An 18,059-nucleotide genomic window follows, 5' to 3' on the forward strand; every position below is an offset into this window, starting at 1 on the left:
TACCAGCTTACGAGCACTACCCTCTGATAAATGAATACAAAAACAGTGGACACAATTTCTCAATTAGAACTTCTGTTCTCAGCACATTTATTAGCTTTACACATTTGCTAAATCATGACATAAAATAAAACAGTATTCCATTTATGAAGGTCTTTCAGCAGAGAAAGTAACCCCCTCACTCAGCTTTCTCGAGAGCACAGATTGTTTGGCCTAGGATTTTAGCTAGACATGCAGCTGATCCATTGGCTTAATGCCTCCTGATTGCCCTACTGCCTCCTGCAAGACACTCTGCAGTAACTCAGAGTCTCTTGGGATTCATGCAGCAGCTGAAGCTTTCCAGTGGTGGCTACAAATATTTTCCTTATTCTACCTATACTTGGATGAACTCAGCAAACACTCATCTCTCCTCATCACACGTGCTAACTAACTGTTCACAAGCCTAGTACCAACACAGCAAGGGGAACCAATCACTACCTGAGATATAAATAGTCCTTGGCATATATCAACAAAAAAACCCCCCATAAACAGTTTGTTTATTTTCAGCTGAAAAAGCTCTACTGTCAACATAGTCCGATTTACAGAGTAATCTTGCCATATGAATTTAAAAGCCATAGAGCTCTCTCTGACCTACATTGCCAGGCTGGAGTAAAAAAAAAAAAATACACTGCAGAGAAAGATGCTCTTGAGGCAGAAGAGGGAGCAGGATGACCAGGCTTTTAGATTTGGGGTGCCTTAGATGGTATTGCACCATCAATGCTGGGGTTTTCATGAAAACGAACATATCCTGTTCTCAAGCCACATCCAAGATTTATCCACTTGAGATCAAAACCATTTCTGCCAGAGTGAGATAAACCATGAGAGACAGACCTTGCTGCCTATCAACACTTTGCTTTGCAAGCAGATACTTCACCAGTCAGCCCTGTCTATGATATTCTGTTCACTGTATCAACAGACAAGGATGAGCAAACACACAAGCAGCCCAGTGCTGCATGGGGCTCAGCTGGAAAAAAAATAATCACCCGTATGAGGCATTAAGATTTTCGTTGACATGGTAATATATTTAGAGGATGATAATAAAGTGAAGATTTACTCAGTTTGGGTCTGGAAATGGCAACTCTAAGTGTAAACGTGGGGACAGCACCTATAAACTGGAGCAACTAGAAACAGAGCTGATGAATTTAGACAGCTCGGCTGGGACTGGAACACGCAGCAGGCACTTCATTGACACAGAAGCAGAGCAGGAAACATGGCAAAATGAAGGGAGGCTTGGCAGGAGCGTGACTGGGCAGCGACATGAAAATCAGCAACTCCTGTGTTGGTTAGGCATGAGGTAGAGGAATGTACACATTGTACAGAAACAGCAGAAGGCTTTGAGTGTCCATTTGGAAAAGGGAAAAGACAAAGCCTGTCATCCACTCTTTTTGATTTATATTCCAGCAGTCATTAAAAAAATACCTGCAGAAGTTGGGTGCTGGCTGCACAAGGCACTCCAGTGAGAAGCTGGAGGCTCTCTGGGGCCAAGACCCCCCCAGGCAATAAGCCTGGGGAAGACAAACACAAAGGGACTGATGAGGCCATCAGCAAGGATGGTGCCAAGGACAGGACCCCTGGAGCCGACAGACATCTCTCAGTCTGGAGTGAAAGGCACGTGGAAGATCATCCTCTCCTGGGCTCTTGCAAACAGATTAACCAGCAAGGAACCTTGCAGTACCTCTGTTTGAGTGTGCATGATCAAACCTAGTTTTTAAAAACTCTGCCAGATGGAGAACAAGCTCCTGTTGCCTGGCTAGTGTCCAGCTGGTTCCCCAAGGGGAGGCTACCAGAGGCACTGTTTCAGTAGAAAGTTTTCAGCTAACCATTTATTCCCAAAATATATGCAGATTCAGAGCAGCTGAAAGTATTTGTCAATGTAGGTGGACTGGTCGCAATAGTTTTCAATGTTATGAAAAAAGGCTGGCACCTCCAAGATATCAAAATGAGTATTTTTGCCTGATAAACTCAACATTTCACTGCACAAATAATTTTCAGAAACTATTAACAAAAGGCACTAGTTAAGAGGATTAGATGTAGAAAATGTAGATCTGGAGAAAATGTGTACATTTTTTTTTTCTTTTAAGCTTCTGGCATTTGATTGTGACCATGTCCTCTGCTATGCCAAAAGGTGTAATTCAAGGCCCCACCTGCTGTCCGCTTGGTACATCTAAAGGGGTGACTTAGTTTTAGTTCTTGGTTCCTCATTCAATCTCTAAAATACTTGCATATGAACTGGAGAAAATACCTGTCTAGTTGTTTAGGTGTCTCCCTACCAAGGTTACAAGAGACCTTCCCCCTGAATACCACCCAGCCCAGATGTTCCCAGCCACAAGAAGCTGTGGGGGGACCTAAGCCTCCCCTGGCAAGGCAGAAATGCTCCAGCCCCACTTCCTCAGCCTTGTGGTATTTCCAAAAGGCTTAGCTCAACCTGACTTGTTTTGATTTAGATTTCTTTATCTTCAGTGAAATAAGAATAATAATCATAATCACCAAAAGGGAGCCCAAGCATTTTTATTTTTGTTTTAATTACCAAACTGATGGGAAAAAAGCCCCTTCTGTTCTCAGCCTCACAGTTGATCATTATGAGATCGTTATGACATTGGTGCTGATTTCCAGATCATTATGCTTCTTGAATTGACAACTATCTTAACTCATAAAAAGAGGCCTACAGTGTTTGGAAAAAGCAAGTCAGAAGAACTGTTTATTAACTTTATTCAGCTGAAACATATTCAGGCAATACTCAGACTCCTACTGACATGTGTCAGGTAACATAGATCTTAAGTGAATCCCCTGGCTAATCTAAGTCAGCCCTAATTAGAGGGTCTGGGGACAGAAAACATGCTGTGTAACAGCGATGATGCCTCTCAACCCAGCCACTTTTACTGAAACATATCCTGGGGAAGAAACAAGACCCAAAACAAAGGTCTTCATATTAAATTAAGTGAAGTGTAAGCAATGAGTAGGTCAAAAGGAAAAGACTTATTAAAAAAACTCTTCTTGCATTCAATAATCAGTTTTGCATGTAAAGCCATTTGCAAGAGACCGTGTGGAATTCATCAAACAATTAAAATGTGCAGGGGGTAACCGAAACTGTATCCTTCAGAATGCAGAGTGCATCTTATTACAAGGTTTCCTTCCTGACCTTAAAACCTACCTCAAAACCGAGGAGAAATTTGATGTTATTGAACTCCCCGTGCAAAAGCGGCTTGTGGGTCCACACACGGAAACTCCCAGGGCAGGGTTAGCTGGGACTGTGTGGGGAGGGGGACCACGGGGCCATGCATTCCCCCTCTATCATACACAAACACAGGAGGATTGTTCCTCCAGAGGCAGTCTTGCAGGTCAGGAAAAGCAGCACAGGCAGCCACTTCTCTCATTGCTAGCAGAGGTGGCAGTGCGGAAATAATTCTGCTTGCTCTCAACCCTTCAAGCCTGTCCTAAGACAATCTTCTATTACTTATTTTTTAAGGAAGCACAATGTATTCACACTTTTTAACAGGAAAATGAGAAATTAATGTGAAAAGCAATACTTCAACTATTAGAGAATCTATTTATTTCAGGTCCATTTTGTCTTCAAAAATGATTACTGTGTAGGGCAGCAAGGGACCAGTTCACTCCAGTCTGCTTTGGTCCATGTTACAAGTCCTGGTTTCAAATGTATGCAAAGAAAACTGCTTGCTATTCAAACTCAAGCATGCTACTCTGATGTTGCCTGATGATGTGGGGAAATCCATTAAGAAAGTGGGGTCTCCACCAGGGAGGAGGTCACCAGAAGTTCATTACAAAGGTGTAACAGTGGCTACAGCATAGGACACTGAACCACTGCCCAAGTTGTGGTGGCAGCATGACTGAGAAAACTGGAGTTAAAAATACCCATATAGTGTATTTTTACCAGTCCCTTCCCACCTCAGCTGACCCCCACTCACACAGGAGTGGGGTTAGCAGTAACACTTTGTGAGATGCTGTTTCTCCATGTGCTGTGCAGCTTATCTGGATCCTACGTCAGTTTGCTGTTTGATGTAGGGCTGCAGAGATGCCACAGACAGGCTGCCATGGAAACATTTGTTTTCATTCACTGGTGGCCTGCATGATAAGAAAGTCTGAGTGGTACAGGAATGACGAAAGAGTATAAATTACCAATGGCCTCAGACAGCTGAGCCTTTCAAAATTAAATCTAATTATTTTACCATTTATTTGGACAGATTATGTTACAGCTTTCTGCCCTCACTTTGTGAGTGACAGCATGTATATATTTAGAGCAGCAACAAAGACAAATTCCGACTTCTTTTAGGAAGACACTTTAAATTAGGCTATGTGTAATGGAGAGCATGACAGCTTGTTCCACTTGCATCTTTTAATTAAAATGCAGTGGTCTAGATAACAGAAAATTGAGATGGGGCAGATATGGACAAGAAGGGAAATAAATCCTAGAAGAAATATAATTGTACAACAGCATTTAAAGGTCCTACTTAAAGCTGAAGAAACCCAGAAATAGCTTATTTTTGCTTGTTTTCTTGAATCTTAGGAAAAACTTGAACTAGAGTGTTCTATGCCTTTTTTAGGTTATCTAAAATTAATTTGCAGTCTTAGATCTTGCTTTCTCCTTGGCTCCTCAAACCAATGAATGCAAAGCATAGGTCTAGCTTGCTTCAAAGAGACAATTTGAAGTGCAGTTTTGGCCACAGCTCTGGCCTTGGACACTTTGACAATCAACATTTCTGAGCATGATGCTGGCTGGGAGAGCACAATGAACAACCCAAGGAGAACCACTGCCAGCAGGGGTGAACATCTAGGTGGGAACAACCAGGCTTTGTCCCTCTGAATGGGCTGCATCAACTCCTGTGATCCAATGCCCCTCAGAAATGTCCAGGTTCTTCATGACATGGGAGAAACACACAGCTGCCCTGAGGCTGTTTGTCTTGGCAGACTGGGGACAATGTCAATGTACAAATACCTCTTTTCCAAAAGCCAACAGCTTTCCCTGGGGAGGGGAAGCACCATCAGGTGACCAACCCACCTTGGAAAGGAAACCCTGCTCTGAAATAAGGCAGCCACTACCACCTGCAGGCTCCTGGACAAGAGCAGCACTGGGGGTACAGATGGCAACACTGGTGGTTTATGGTTTTGGAGGAGGATGAATGAACAGGTTGGGTTACCTCCTTAACCTGGTTTTGGCTTGTAATGTGTTACTGCATGAAAGACTTTCTGGGTCAGGACAGATAGAGCACACAGGCAGTAACACTGCGGGGCCTCAAGGGAAAGCTTTTACCTGGTATTTGCTTAAGATCCTTTCACTGAATGGAGACTATATTAGATGACCCCCTGTTAACCTCAGCTTTGAAGTTAGCTCCACTACACTTTCCCTCATACATCTCATACAACATGAAAAAACCCCCAGTGCCACAAATGCAAAGCCCTGAATGTGAGAGAGATCGAAAGATATAGCAGCAGAGAGTGAAAATGCTCAGCATTAAATATGGAATAAGAAAGAGGGGCTTCTGAAACAAAGGACAGCAAGGGCATAATGGATTAACCAAACTTGCCTCAGAAGTGTCTCAATCTGTGAGCACGTGCCATGTCGGCTGCCAGGTCAGTAGTGGGATGAACACATAATTGATAAGCTGCAGGTTGCGCTCTACTGGAGAGCAATAAGCTCCTTTAAATTACATTAATATTTAACATACATAAAAAGCATTTGTCATTTGCAAAGCACTTTATAGAGTAACTGATGGATTCTATAATGATCCCCAACTCCCAGACTAGGGAATGCAATTCTGGGGAGATAAATACCTGGCCTGCATCCAAATCAAGATTCAATGACAGAGCTATTATTCTAGCTCAAAATTAGGTTTCTAAGTTTCTGGTCCTTCCAGATTACATTGCTTTGTAGCCTTCAGTAGGTAGAAGCATGATTCACACGGAGCAGAAAGAAAGGAACTGACAACACAGGATGACATTTCTGACCCACATCTAAAAATTGTCACATCCCTACCTTGGGTCACTGTCCACTCTGAAAGATGCAGTTATGTGGGTTGAACACAAGGAATGGAAGTATTAAATATCTGATCGCCATGTCATCTGTCTCTCTCACTTTTCTTTTAAAGAATTAGTCTTGGGGAATTTACTGACCTCCATAATTTGTTGGGTGCCTTAGTATACTTTATATTTTATATATATATAAGAAAGAGCTGAGATTAGCTCACTTGCTAACAGCATGGTGATAATAACACCAAGGGGGTGGGTTCAATCCCTGTACTGGCCATTCACTTAGGAGCTGGATTTAATGATCCTTTTGGGTCCCTTCCAACTCATAATAATCTGTGATTCTGTAAAACTTCATGGCTATGTGTGCTGCTGACAGAGAATAACACATATATATATATACCTCTCTCTATGTATGTATGTATGCTTGTGCACATATATATTTTCCCCCCATTTAAATTGAGACAGTGAGTTCACTTGAAGGTGATCCTTAAAATAGGATAGCATTTTTTTGAAATATGATGGATTGTTTCTCATGCTGCAGCACTGAGTTTCTGTGTAACTGACACAGAACTTTATTACCCAAAACTTCTGTAGAACTTCAGCTTCAGCCTCCTACACCATTTCCTGAGATGTCTCCTGAGACTGACCCTCAGCTTCCCTGCCCTCCTACCTCCCTTTGTGAATACTTTTTTACTCCTCTGGAGAAAAAGCACCGCGAAAGTCACATCATTTTTCCTGGCTGGACTCAGCATCCTTTTGCTGTAGCTAAACTTTATGCATGTAGGAAGTGGACTTCCTTTGGATCTACCAAGAACTCCCATGGGATAGAGTGGGCTGTGCCACAGAGGCACCTGCAGTTGTATCATCAATACAGATGTAAAGTCTGAATCACACTGTTTAAGGCATGTAAGGTGTTATCACCACTCCAGCTGCACTCTTGTCATGAAATGTTTGTTGCTCCTAACTAACTTTGTTCCAGTGTAGCCCATTATCTACTCATCATCATAGTTTTACATCTTCATCATTTGAAAAGCCATCCTTTTAGGAGCTCTCTTCTCATCAGTATTACATTCTGCCCGGGAAGCCTGATCATCTTAGAAGCAGATAAAATGATTACTGATGACAGTCAATACAACTTGAAAATATTTCACCTATGTAAGTAGAAAAAATTAATACAAAACTTATATTGGACATTATTCAAGAGCTATTCAGAACTTGCAAAGCAGAAGGAGAAATCTGACAAGCAATAAAACAGGATGGCTTCCATATGCCAGCATTTTTACGCTTCAAGACAACTCAAGTTTAGTGAAAGAGTGAAACTTCCTATAAAAAGTATTATTAACAGCATTTTTTTGCATAAGTGGAAATCTAACATAACAAATCTCCCTTTCTGCTCCATCTTAGATTCCGATAAAGCTCAGTCTGCTAGACAAGATTTCCATAGAAATCTTATTTGGTAAGATTTGCTTGATTGTATTCCAAAAAGTGACTCACATTTTACAAGCAAGTGGCAAAAGCTGAAATGCGTTGACTCTTCCCATCAAAGCCAGAATGAGTCATTCCCCCAGCTTAATGGCTCCCACACTATCCCTGAGTGACCTGAGAGACTGCAGGTCAAGAAATGGCCATTTAATAGTCACAAAGGATGTGTCCAGATAGCCAGTCCTGGGCTGAAGGAAACAACATGGGACTTGGCCAGTGAAATTAAAAGATACTCAGCCACATGGACAGCAAATTTGCCATAAGAGTAGTAAAATACCAGCTTCTGTTTGCAGCTCACTCCTAGCATGACAACATTTGACCCAAACTGTAATGCCAGGGTTAACTAAAAAATAAGGTTTTTCCTCACCTGCCACTCTCCAAAGCACCTAAAATGAGAGCAGCTGAAGGACAAGTGGGCTGTGCACAACATGACTGTAAAGATGCCATGATTTGGCTCCCAATCAGGTACTCCTTTTCTCCATTCCTTGTCCTTCTCCATGCCCCTGTGGATTTCCCTTTCAAGCCTGCAGACTATTTCATCTCTGCCTTTACACTCTCCTGTTCTCCCCAGGTGGCTTTTCTTCTCCATGGAATTCAGCAGTTACCCAAAGGATGGCCAGCTTAGCCAAGCCCTCCAAGACTCATCCTTCCTCCGCAGCCACTGCTTGGTCAGGCTCAGCCTTGTCTTGTGTGCATGACCTTCTGACCTTCAGCAGGACAGGCTGGTCCAGTGCCCAGAAATCACCTTGATGACAATGACTGAATGGAGAAAGGGTCCACCCTGAGATTCTGAATTTTCTCATGCTTACTCTGAGATGTTAAATGCGCTCACTTTTGTTTCTCTGGGGCCTTCTGGAGTTGAAGGCCCTCTTAGTATGGGTCTGCCCACAGGCACAGGCTGGCTTTTAAGTGACAGCGAAGATCATCCCTCCCAAAAGTAGGTTCCTCTCAGAGTCCCAGCAGGGAAGGCAAGCTTCCTTACAGAAAAATCACAGCATCTTTTTGCCAGTAACATTCAAACACAGTTATGATTCACAGACATCATGGAAAAGCACACAAAACTCTCAATTCTCACTGCTATTTGTGCTGACATTTTCCCCACTTGACCAGGGCGTTTCTCATGCCCGCAGTAATCTCACAATAGTCAGAATATCTGTATGGACGATGACTCAATGGAAGACTCAACTCAGTGAAGTACCAAGGAAAAGAAAAGCCCAGTCAGATCAAAACTGTTATTTGTTTATGGGCTTTGTTGCCCACAGTTTGTTTTCTGCATTCTGCTGTGGCTTGTGCCAACAGAAAATTAATCCACAGTCTCTGGCTGTTTCAGGGAGTGCTCAGAATCCCTCACCTAGCTCAAATCTGTGCACCATCTTCAACAACCTCCAGAGAAAACAATGAAAGTACCTCTGTGCTTGGCACTGGTGACATATCACCCCATTCATCCTTTTTCTTAAATCAGAAATATAATTTTCACCATTTATCTCCTGACAGGATGAAAAAAAAAAAAAAAAAGATGACAAAAAGCCATTTACCTCTACTTCACACGCATATTCCGATCCGTCCAGGAGCGTCACTTTGCATTGCATATTTTTCGGTTTCTTGACGATCTTTAGAGGAGACTTGGAAAGTTTGCTAGATGAAGATTTTTGAGAGAGCTTGTCGTCCTCTAGCTGCTGATATTCCAACTGTTTTGCACTCGCAGCAGCAAACTCCTGTTCTTTCTCTGTAGGCTATAAAGAGAAAAGAAAAATACTTTTTGAAATAAGATAGACCAACCATGCTCTCCAATTCACTGTACATGCTGCACCCAAGCATTTAAGTAAACTTTTTTTGGGGGCTTGGACAAGAAAGCCCCTGATGCAGGACAGAGTCTTTACTGAAAAGATTTCCCATATTCCTTCCAGCCCTCCTTTGTCCCTCCAAAATGTACAGAATACCCATGAAGGAGGAGCATTCATGAAAATATTTTAAGGCTTCTGCTTTTCCACAGGTACAAAATCCCACTTGCGCTTCCTGTACTTGTTTTTTGGCATTTTGGAAGTACTGAGTAATCAGTAAATTCTGTGGATGAACAGATACTCCTACACTTTCTTGATATTATTTTGAAGTCCCATACCTGTTAAATAATACGATGTTTCCATGGTGTCATACAGAATAGAAAAACACCATCAAGTTTGCACTAATTTTGCTGTCAGTGGGAAAACTGTTCCTGAATGAGAGCCTGGATCCCTCTGAACAGTGTGAATTCATAAAGGGATGCTGACATCCCTCGGAGAGTGAAAGGCTCCTCAAGCACCCAAGCAAAGGGTTAAGAAAACATGACAAAAGTCAGGAGCCAAACAACTTTAATGTGCAGCCAGCTGGCTAAATGGACAGGATGAGAGGATGAATTTTACTCTCTGCTGATGCCCAGTAAGTCTCTCAAGCTGGAGAGAAGTAGGTGTTATTTGGAAGACAAATACATGGTGGGGAAGAGGGGCAAGAAGTAAACGACCATGGCTGCCTTTGCTCGGGTTTATCTGAGGGTCAGGCCATTTGAATTTCCCGTGATGCAGCACAGCCCCCAGTGCTCTACACAGCTCTAGATGTAAGCCAGAAGAGCTCTACAGCATTTCACCCTTCCTAGCAACAGCACTATGCTGCAGTCATTACCCTTCTCATCAGTTATATTCCTGATCGACTCCAAACAAAACCTCAACAGGAGTGCAGTAATACCTCAGCTAAAGCTTAAGTTAAATAAAAACATCTTTCTGTTATCTCACTACAAGGGAAAAAAACCCCAACCTGCTCTGGCTCTGAATTATTTCAGTGTAATAAGCAACAAGAATTAGTGGAACTATATTGTAAATTAATCCTGCAAGTCTGTTTCCATTCATTGTATATAATAAACCTTCATGAGAATGGAGCAAATCCATCCAAAGGCTTTAAGCTGCTTTGAGACCAGAACCATGTTGCATCATATAACCTGAAACAACACTGTACTTCTAATCACGGCGTTCTGTCCCTGAGTGGTTTCATAAAAACAAGCTTTAAGTTTCCCCTCTGCCTTCTGGCAATGGGGCAAAGGACAATTTGGAGCTGGCTGTGATCCCTACAGTGTTAGCTGCCACAAAAGCCCAGCAAATTGCAAAGAGGTATGGCAAGACCTCACAGTCTTTCTCTCCCTGCAAGGAGGACACAGCAATGGCCTCCTGGGAATTCCTGGATGGGCAAACTGGAAAAGAGCGTGGCTTAAAAGATAAAAAGGTAAGAGCTGCTTTCAAAATCTATTGCATCTCCTGGGCCATGAATGTTCTTAATCAGGAGCAGCCTAGCACCAGTCATCTCTTCTCCCATCTAGCTCCAGCACAAGAGGAATTCCTCCTTCCTGATAAACCCGAGCTGGACACACACCAGCTCTGTACCCGGATGTCAATGTCCTCACATACCTTGAAAACTGGTGGGAGATGAAGGCACAGTGTATAAGTGGATCAGCAGTTTGCTGAGCATTTAACACTCACAGCAGCTGTGATGAAGAGGGAGAGACCCCCTGGGCTCCCAGCAAGGCTTGAGGCCAGCTAGCCTTCTACCACATCTGCAGCCAGCTGGCAACTGGTCCAGCCTTGTGCCAGGAGAAATAAACAAAGCTGAAGATGCCTCTGCTTGGGCCTCTGTGCAGAGCTGCGCTGCTGCTGGTGGGCAGAGGGGCTGTGATGATTTCTGAATGTTTTGTCAAAAGAAATCTGCCAGGAAAGGTGCACATGCATACATGCTGGTAAAAGGTAATTCCAGTGATGGGGGAAAATGCACTGTCTAATCCAGTGGCTCATTACATTTCTCATGTGAGGGTTAGCCCTGTGCTCCAACAAAAATCAACCAAAAAAAAACCCCAGGATGGAACTAATCTCTTTCAAGAAAACAGAAAAGCTGCTTGAGAAAAAAATCCACAACCAGGACAACCCTCATCCATTTAAACTTTAGAACCATACTCAGCCTGCAAGCAATTTATGTGAATCCCAATTGACTAGTCATTATTTTCCTTCATAAACAGAGTCAGTAAATCAAGACTACTGCAGGGTTTTGCTTATTTATAAATATTAAAAAATATTACTGAGGTTATATTTTTTTGTTAAAGTTCCCATCTACATTAAGATCAGGGGAATGTGTCTAGGTTAAAATCATACAAAAGGTTTTCCTCTCATTTTTCTGGAGAACAAAACACGCCAAGAACTATTAGAGAAGATTCCACCAAACTATGCTGACATGTTCAGGCATTGAGGTACTTTCAGACTGTATTAAGCCTCTTCTTCCTAAAGAAACCTGACATCCTGGAATCCAGGGAAAAAAAAAAAAAAGGCCAGTGAAAGACCCATGTACACAGTGAATTATTTTTCCCTCTGCAAGCATAGATTATTTTTCTCCTAAATTCTTCTCCCAGGTATTTCTGCACTGTTTTGTTTTGTTTTTTGGGTTTTTTTTGTAGTTTCTGCATCCTGTTTTTGCAGTATTTTTGAAGTGCTATGGACGAAATTCTAATGCAGCACAAGTTGCTTCAGGGTTTGCATTTTTTGAGCATAATCTCTCTCATGTATGACACACTATGTTCAAGCCCTTCTAAATCTGGACCTCCTCTCAAAGGATGCCTCTGGAGTCATGGGATTCAGCAATAAAGATCTTGGATGCTCTGCAGCTTCTCACTGGGGTACAAAGTGACATTGCCACACTTGTAAAACACATTAATCCCATCCACTTATGGTAGTTGCTCAGAAACTTTGGTGTCCAACCTCGTGTGATGCCACCTTCTCTTTTTCAAAGAGACAGGAAGGCAGGCAGAAAGTGGGGTTGCATTATTACACCTGATAGGAAGGACTCATGTCTCTAATACCTGTTAATATGAAAAGGTTATTCAGCTACATTAAAATGTTGGGGGGTTTTATGTGCATGGGATGACAAAGAAAAGCTACTGTCATGTATTGGTAACTTAAATCTTCCTTCCCAAGGTTGTCTCATACAAGTAAGACCAAAAATCCACTCTCACTGCAGTTATGGACAGCAAGAGAGAGAATAAGATCCTTCAATTTCTGGCTTTTTAATGACACTATTGCAAACAGCTTTGTCTCTGAGTGATGCATTTAAATGTTCCTTTCCTGAGATACAGACACTTAAGGCACTACAAAATACACTGGGCTGATCAGTGCAGCTGGACTTGGCAGTCTGCTTAATGCATGGACATTTGGATTCAGTCTGGTAATCTCAGCAGGAAGGTGTCACATATCCCTTTCACTAACCCAGTTCTTCTATCTTGCCTTCTACAGAAACCAGCTCACTGGTGATCTTTGGGATCATGCAGCACATGAGAGCACCCCACACCTCTAAACACCCATGGACAGGCTTGATGTCTAAATTAGTTTGGGGCTTCTTTGTGGTGTGGTTATTTTGGAGTTAGGCTTATTTTGTTGTTTGGGGTTTTTTGTTGCTTTGCTGTTGTTTATTTGTTTTACATTTTTAATTTGAAAAGAAACTTGAAGTAGAAAGATTACTGAAGATGTCAGGAAAAACATCTATATAAATAATAATACTTGTGCCTAAGACTGATAGAATTACACTTTTAATCAATGACTGGTTTACTCAACACATATCTCTTTTGGAGAAGCTTTGCTTCTTTTCCCCAGACTAATTCCAGGAAACTTCTGATCTATTTGAGAGATCAAAATTGCTTTGCCAGCATTGTCTACCCAACCAAGTAAAAGAACAGGAGCCCACTTCAAACAGCCAGAATTCTAAAAAGGATGGAGAAGAGGAGGAGCTAGACTGGCTTATTCCACTCTCAAAAGGTAAATGTAATCAGATGAGGGTCATAACCTTATGAAGCTAAAGGAAGAGATTTGCAGGTACCTCATTAATTGTGTGTCACTTACCCATGAAGAAAAATGCCTGTTAATCCTATTGACTGGAAATTATTAACGGAAAGAAGAATGAAGCTTCTGGAAATTTAATAAGGGCAACAATGAACTAAATGGAAAAGCACGCAATAGCTCTTCTGAAACCTATTACATGAATAGCTCAAGTAATTATAATGCAGTCATCTCAGACCCACGAGAAACTTAAGGGACCACAGATTCTTCATGGCTCACACATCAGACAAGCAAGCATGAAATCAGTGTTCAGCAGGTGTCAAAAGAAATGAACTCTGAAAACATTTTCAGCTTCATAAAAACTGACACTGTTTGCTATCTAATGCAAACGCAAGGTCGAAGATGTTTCCTGCTTAGTTAACGAGACTGCCCTCCCGTTCTAGCACGGGGACAGAAATACCTGCCGCGAATTTGAAAACATTCCGCGTGAGAACTATTTTCCTTTCAACGCGAAGGACCAACCAGCCCAGACCTACAGCATCCCATCAAACACCCTTCCACGCGTATCTGGACACACACTTGCACTCCACAGGTGCCAGGCTGGCTATTCCCCGGGAGCAGTAGCTGGGTACTGGGGCAGTTGCGCTCAGCCAGTCTGTGTGCATGGGCTGCCTTACCTGCTCCTTTCTCACCGGCGTGCTGTGCGCTGCCACAGCCGAGAACTGCTCGAGCTCGGTCTGCGGCTCCTCACTCGGCTGCTGCTGCTGCGGCTGCTGCGGCTGCTGCTCCTGCGGCTGGGTCTCCGCCGCCCCTTCCTGCGCAGGGCTCTCCTCCTGATCCTGCTCTTTATCCTTGGACTCGGAGTCCGATCCCGATTCTGTAGTCATGGTTGGTTATTCTGCAAGACAGGGTGAGCAGGCCTACTGAGTACAATCTCATGGCTGTGAGTTTGTAAGTTAGGCATACAAAAGGAGAGATCAGATGGTTTTAGTCTTAATATGCTCAGCCTTTAAAACTTAAGTGCCTATCACACTGGCCCAACCAGGATCCCTAGGAAAGCTTCCCTGGTGCAAAATACCAGGTCTAAATGCACCCATACTCTAGGAAAAATAGGTTGCCAAAAAATCTTGTTCTACATAGTGATACACAGACATCATAGGACTTATGTGCAAGTTAAATACAGAATACATAGTTCATCATTCATAGAGAGAAAGACATTGGGCCTTAAATCTAACAAAATCCAGTGGAGTTTGGGTTTCTAAACCATGTGGAAATTTGAAAAATTAAATCTTTTGTTCTTTACATTGAAATCAATAAGACTTAAGCTCCTCAACATCTGCACTCCCTTTTGGAAATCTACTCAAGTACTTTTGATGCTTCCAAGCAATATATTAATAGTTGAACTAGATGATCTTAGAGGTCTTCTCCAACCTAAATTATTTTATGATTCTACACATACTAGAAACATCTGAAATGGCTCCACCAACAACAGTGCAAACATACATTTGCCCTTAAAACCTGTTCCGTCCTCCCCACTGGAGTTCATCTACGTTTCTGTCATTTCTTAATAAATGCTAGATCATCTAAAAGAAAATATAGACTTCCATTAGGTCATTCTAAGTGTTAGATTTCAAATAAAGGGAACACAACTTTCATTGAATGTGAAAAGTCTATGTTTCTACTTAGCTTTGTCCAGTACTAAATCAAAATGAAAATATTAGCAATAGTCATTCAAAATTTTAGCTAATTTATTAAATAGTTTTGTTGCAAATATGTGGCTGGCACCCAATTCTCAAACTAAATACTCACAAACCCAAACATTAAAATAAATACTGTGATTTTTTATCAATACAAGGATTTGAAAAAGCTGACTGTGTCAGTTCAGCAAAGGGTTGATGTTTGTTATTCATATGTTCTCAGACCTCACAAACTGATTCTTGAATAGTTTGCTACTAAGAAATTTGAAAGCAAACCAGTCTGCTGCAATGTATTTCTGTTAGTCATCAGGATATGATTTCTTTAACCTGGTAACTATGGCTACTGTGCAATTACAGGTGATTCCACAAAACATACATCTGCTAATTCACCTACTAGGAAGTCACTGTGAACTCCTAGTATACACTACAATGCTTACTAGTAGAAAAAAGTCTATTATAGGACATAAGGGAAGCACAAACCTTTCTCTTTTTCTTCACTTAAATGTTTGATAAGCTAAATTGGTTGGCAGAAAATGTTATAAACGAGGCCAATTACTATTTTCAAACTCACTTGTGTATTCTGCACTTTCAAGGCTAAGCTCTCCAGTGAATACATGTCTCTGCAGAGCAAAGCAAGTCACAGCATTCAGCCTGTGCTTGGCTCCTGCACTGTGTGTGAGGAGGGAGGGTGTCTGTTCCCACCCCCTGCCAGCCAAAACAGCACGAGAGAGAAGCAGAACTAGAAACCATACCTGGCAGATTTATGCTTCAGGCCACATTTTCAAGGTACTAACATGTGACACACGTGTTTCGAAACACATCGTAAATTTCTACACTCAAACTGGCACAACTGTTTAAAAACCCACTTTTTGAAATGTGTTATTTAACTAATTGTCCTTAGCATCTACAAAAAGCAATAATTAACTTGGGCCTTAAAATGTGACAGTGAGAAAGGTGCTCATTTAATCAAACTCAGGCTGTCCATATCTGAGATGGTCACTTTAAATGCAGAGCAGAAAAACAGACGTTTCAGAGAGGGATTCATCTGACCTATTTTAAATTCCTGCTTTAAGCTGTGATAAATCACATACTAGAGCGACTTCAATTTGCTGTGAAGGAAGCCTAAACAAGTTCCTCCAATGCAGATCACTCAAACCCATCCTCCATGTTCAATTCTCCTAAGCCATTCTTTTTTGTATGCTTTAAACATTAAATTGAACAACAATGTTAATCTCTGAGAGTTTTGCTTTACCCATCTGTCAAATCAACGTGGAATAAACTATTCTTCATCTGACACTCATTCTATCTGCCTGGCTTTAAAAGCACTCAGGTCTCCACAAATGTCTCAAGTTTGCCCCCGCCCACACCCACCCTGTTTTGTACAAGTGCTTGAGGACATGAAATGCAAATTAACAAAATAATTATAGCAGTAAACTCAAACTGTGTGTTCAGTTTTCTTTTCCAGAAACCATGAATTAGGAAGTTACCAAAATCTAACTTACAGCTACAAAAATCATTGCTCAAACAATATGAAAGAGCACCTATGACCAATACAAAGAGTAATGCATGAATTAAGTTGCAATACTTTTGCCCCCTCGTGATATTACTTAGAGCAGTGCAAATAAAAAGCAACTACCATACTTGCTATATGATATATACTTCTCTTTAGAAAGAGGTATTACTCTCTATAGGATCAGATTGCCAGCCAATACTAACCAAAAGTCTGTCTTCTTTCAGTTGCCATCACCATGCTTCTGAAAGCTCATTTTTGCGCCTGTGTAGCAGGTCCGTTTGCAAGCATGGAAACAGACATTTAAAATAACCCCATAAACCACAACTTAATGTAGGATGAGATGTAAGCAAGTTTTACTGTTCCTGCCAGTTATAATTTTGAATCTCAGGGAACAACAAATGAGGTTCTTATATCCTTCTGGGACATTCCTGCATGAAGCATAGCCTTACAATACTGAGTTACTCTCTAGGAGTCACTGGTTTTCTCTCCAGTTCCATGAGTTCTTGCTGGCTTTAAGAGTGTTCTATTAGAAAACTTTGTGTGCTTTATCAAATCTTTCAGCATAAGAGATTTCCTGGATACAATATTACTATCATTAGTCAGACAGCAGATGGATTTAATTAACCCAGGGCTGCCCATTTCCAAATGTCTTTATTTCCCCATGCATGCAGCACGTTTAATAACAAATACTGAGAACAAAATACTATTCTTCCCACACTGTTCTCTTACAGGTGTAAATAGAAGCAAAGCAAACACATTGCAAATCCCATTTCTTACAAACTCCTCAGATTTGCTAAGATTTGCTCCTCAGTTGCTAAGATTTATCTCCTTCCATCTAGCGCGGGTTGAAAATACCTAAATTACAAGGCAGGAAACAACATTCCTCTCTCAGTGCAAACCAATAGGTTGTTTTGCCTTCCTCAGCAAACAGCTGCTTATCCACATGAACTCTGACAGCATTTCATTTGTTATAAGTAGCACAACAATCCTCCTAGGAAGAGGTAATTTCACTTATTGAAAGAAATAACAGTAATCTTAAGAAATTTACCAACATAAATATTACTCTACCTTTGTTTATATGCAGCAAACCTGACAGAATAGCTGGTAGTGCCTAAACATTTATCAAGCTCCCAGCTGGCTGAGAATTTCTTATTTTTATTTGATTATTTACTATAACTGGCTATGTACCAAAACCATGACTTCTAATGTGAATTTCAGCACAGGAAGAAAGAAAACACTCGAGCTCCTTAAACTTTTTCTGTAGCCAGCACAGCCTCTGTATCAAATTCTCCTTTCCAGCAAACAGAAAACAAGGCAATGAAGAGAAACTGGGAGCACTACCTTATACAAATGAGGTAATACTATGCAAGCCAGATGTGCTCTTGGATAGCTACACTTTGGCTTACAACCCAGTATTCAAAGATTCCAAAAGATTAGCTGAGTCCAAACTTAACACAGATGCTCTGTTACTGGATAGTCCAAAGCAAAAGTACATTTGGCTTCAGAAAATTA

At 41.5% G+C, this 18,059-nt stretch overlaps 1 protein-coding gene across 14 annotated transcripts in view; it reads right to left on the reverse strand.

The window, feature by feature from the left end:
* The window catches only part of EPB41L3 (erythrocyte membrane protein band 4.1 like 3), a 96,810-nt gene that overhangs the window by 51,712 nt on the left and 27,039 nt on the right, over positions 1–18,059 (reverse strand). For all 14 annotated transcript variants that reach the window (XM_084219361.1, XM_084219362.1, XM_084219364.1 and 11 more), the window contains exons 2-3: positions 14,015–14,235; positions 9,036–9,233 (exon numbers count right to left, since the gene is read on the reverse strand). In XM_084219361.1, coding sequence (XP_084075487.1) covers positions 9,036–9,233; positions 14,015–14,224 — 408 coding nt within the window. In that variant the 5' untranslated portion in view covers positions 14,225–14,235. The remainder of the gene's footprint in view (positions 1–9,035; positions 9,234–14,014; positions 14,236–18,059) is intronic.

This window comes from Fringilla coelebs, assembly GCF_963513975.1.
Source record: "Fringilla coelebs genome assembly, chromosome: 1".
NCBI classification, from domain to species: domain Eukaryota; kingdom Metazoa; phylum Chordata; class Aves; order Passeriformes; family Fringillidae; genus Fringilla; species Fringilla coelebs.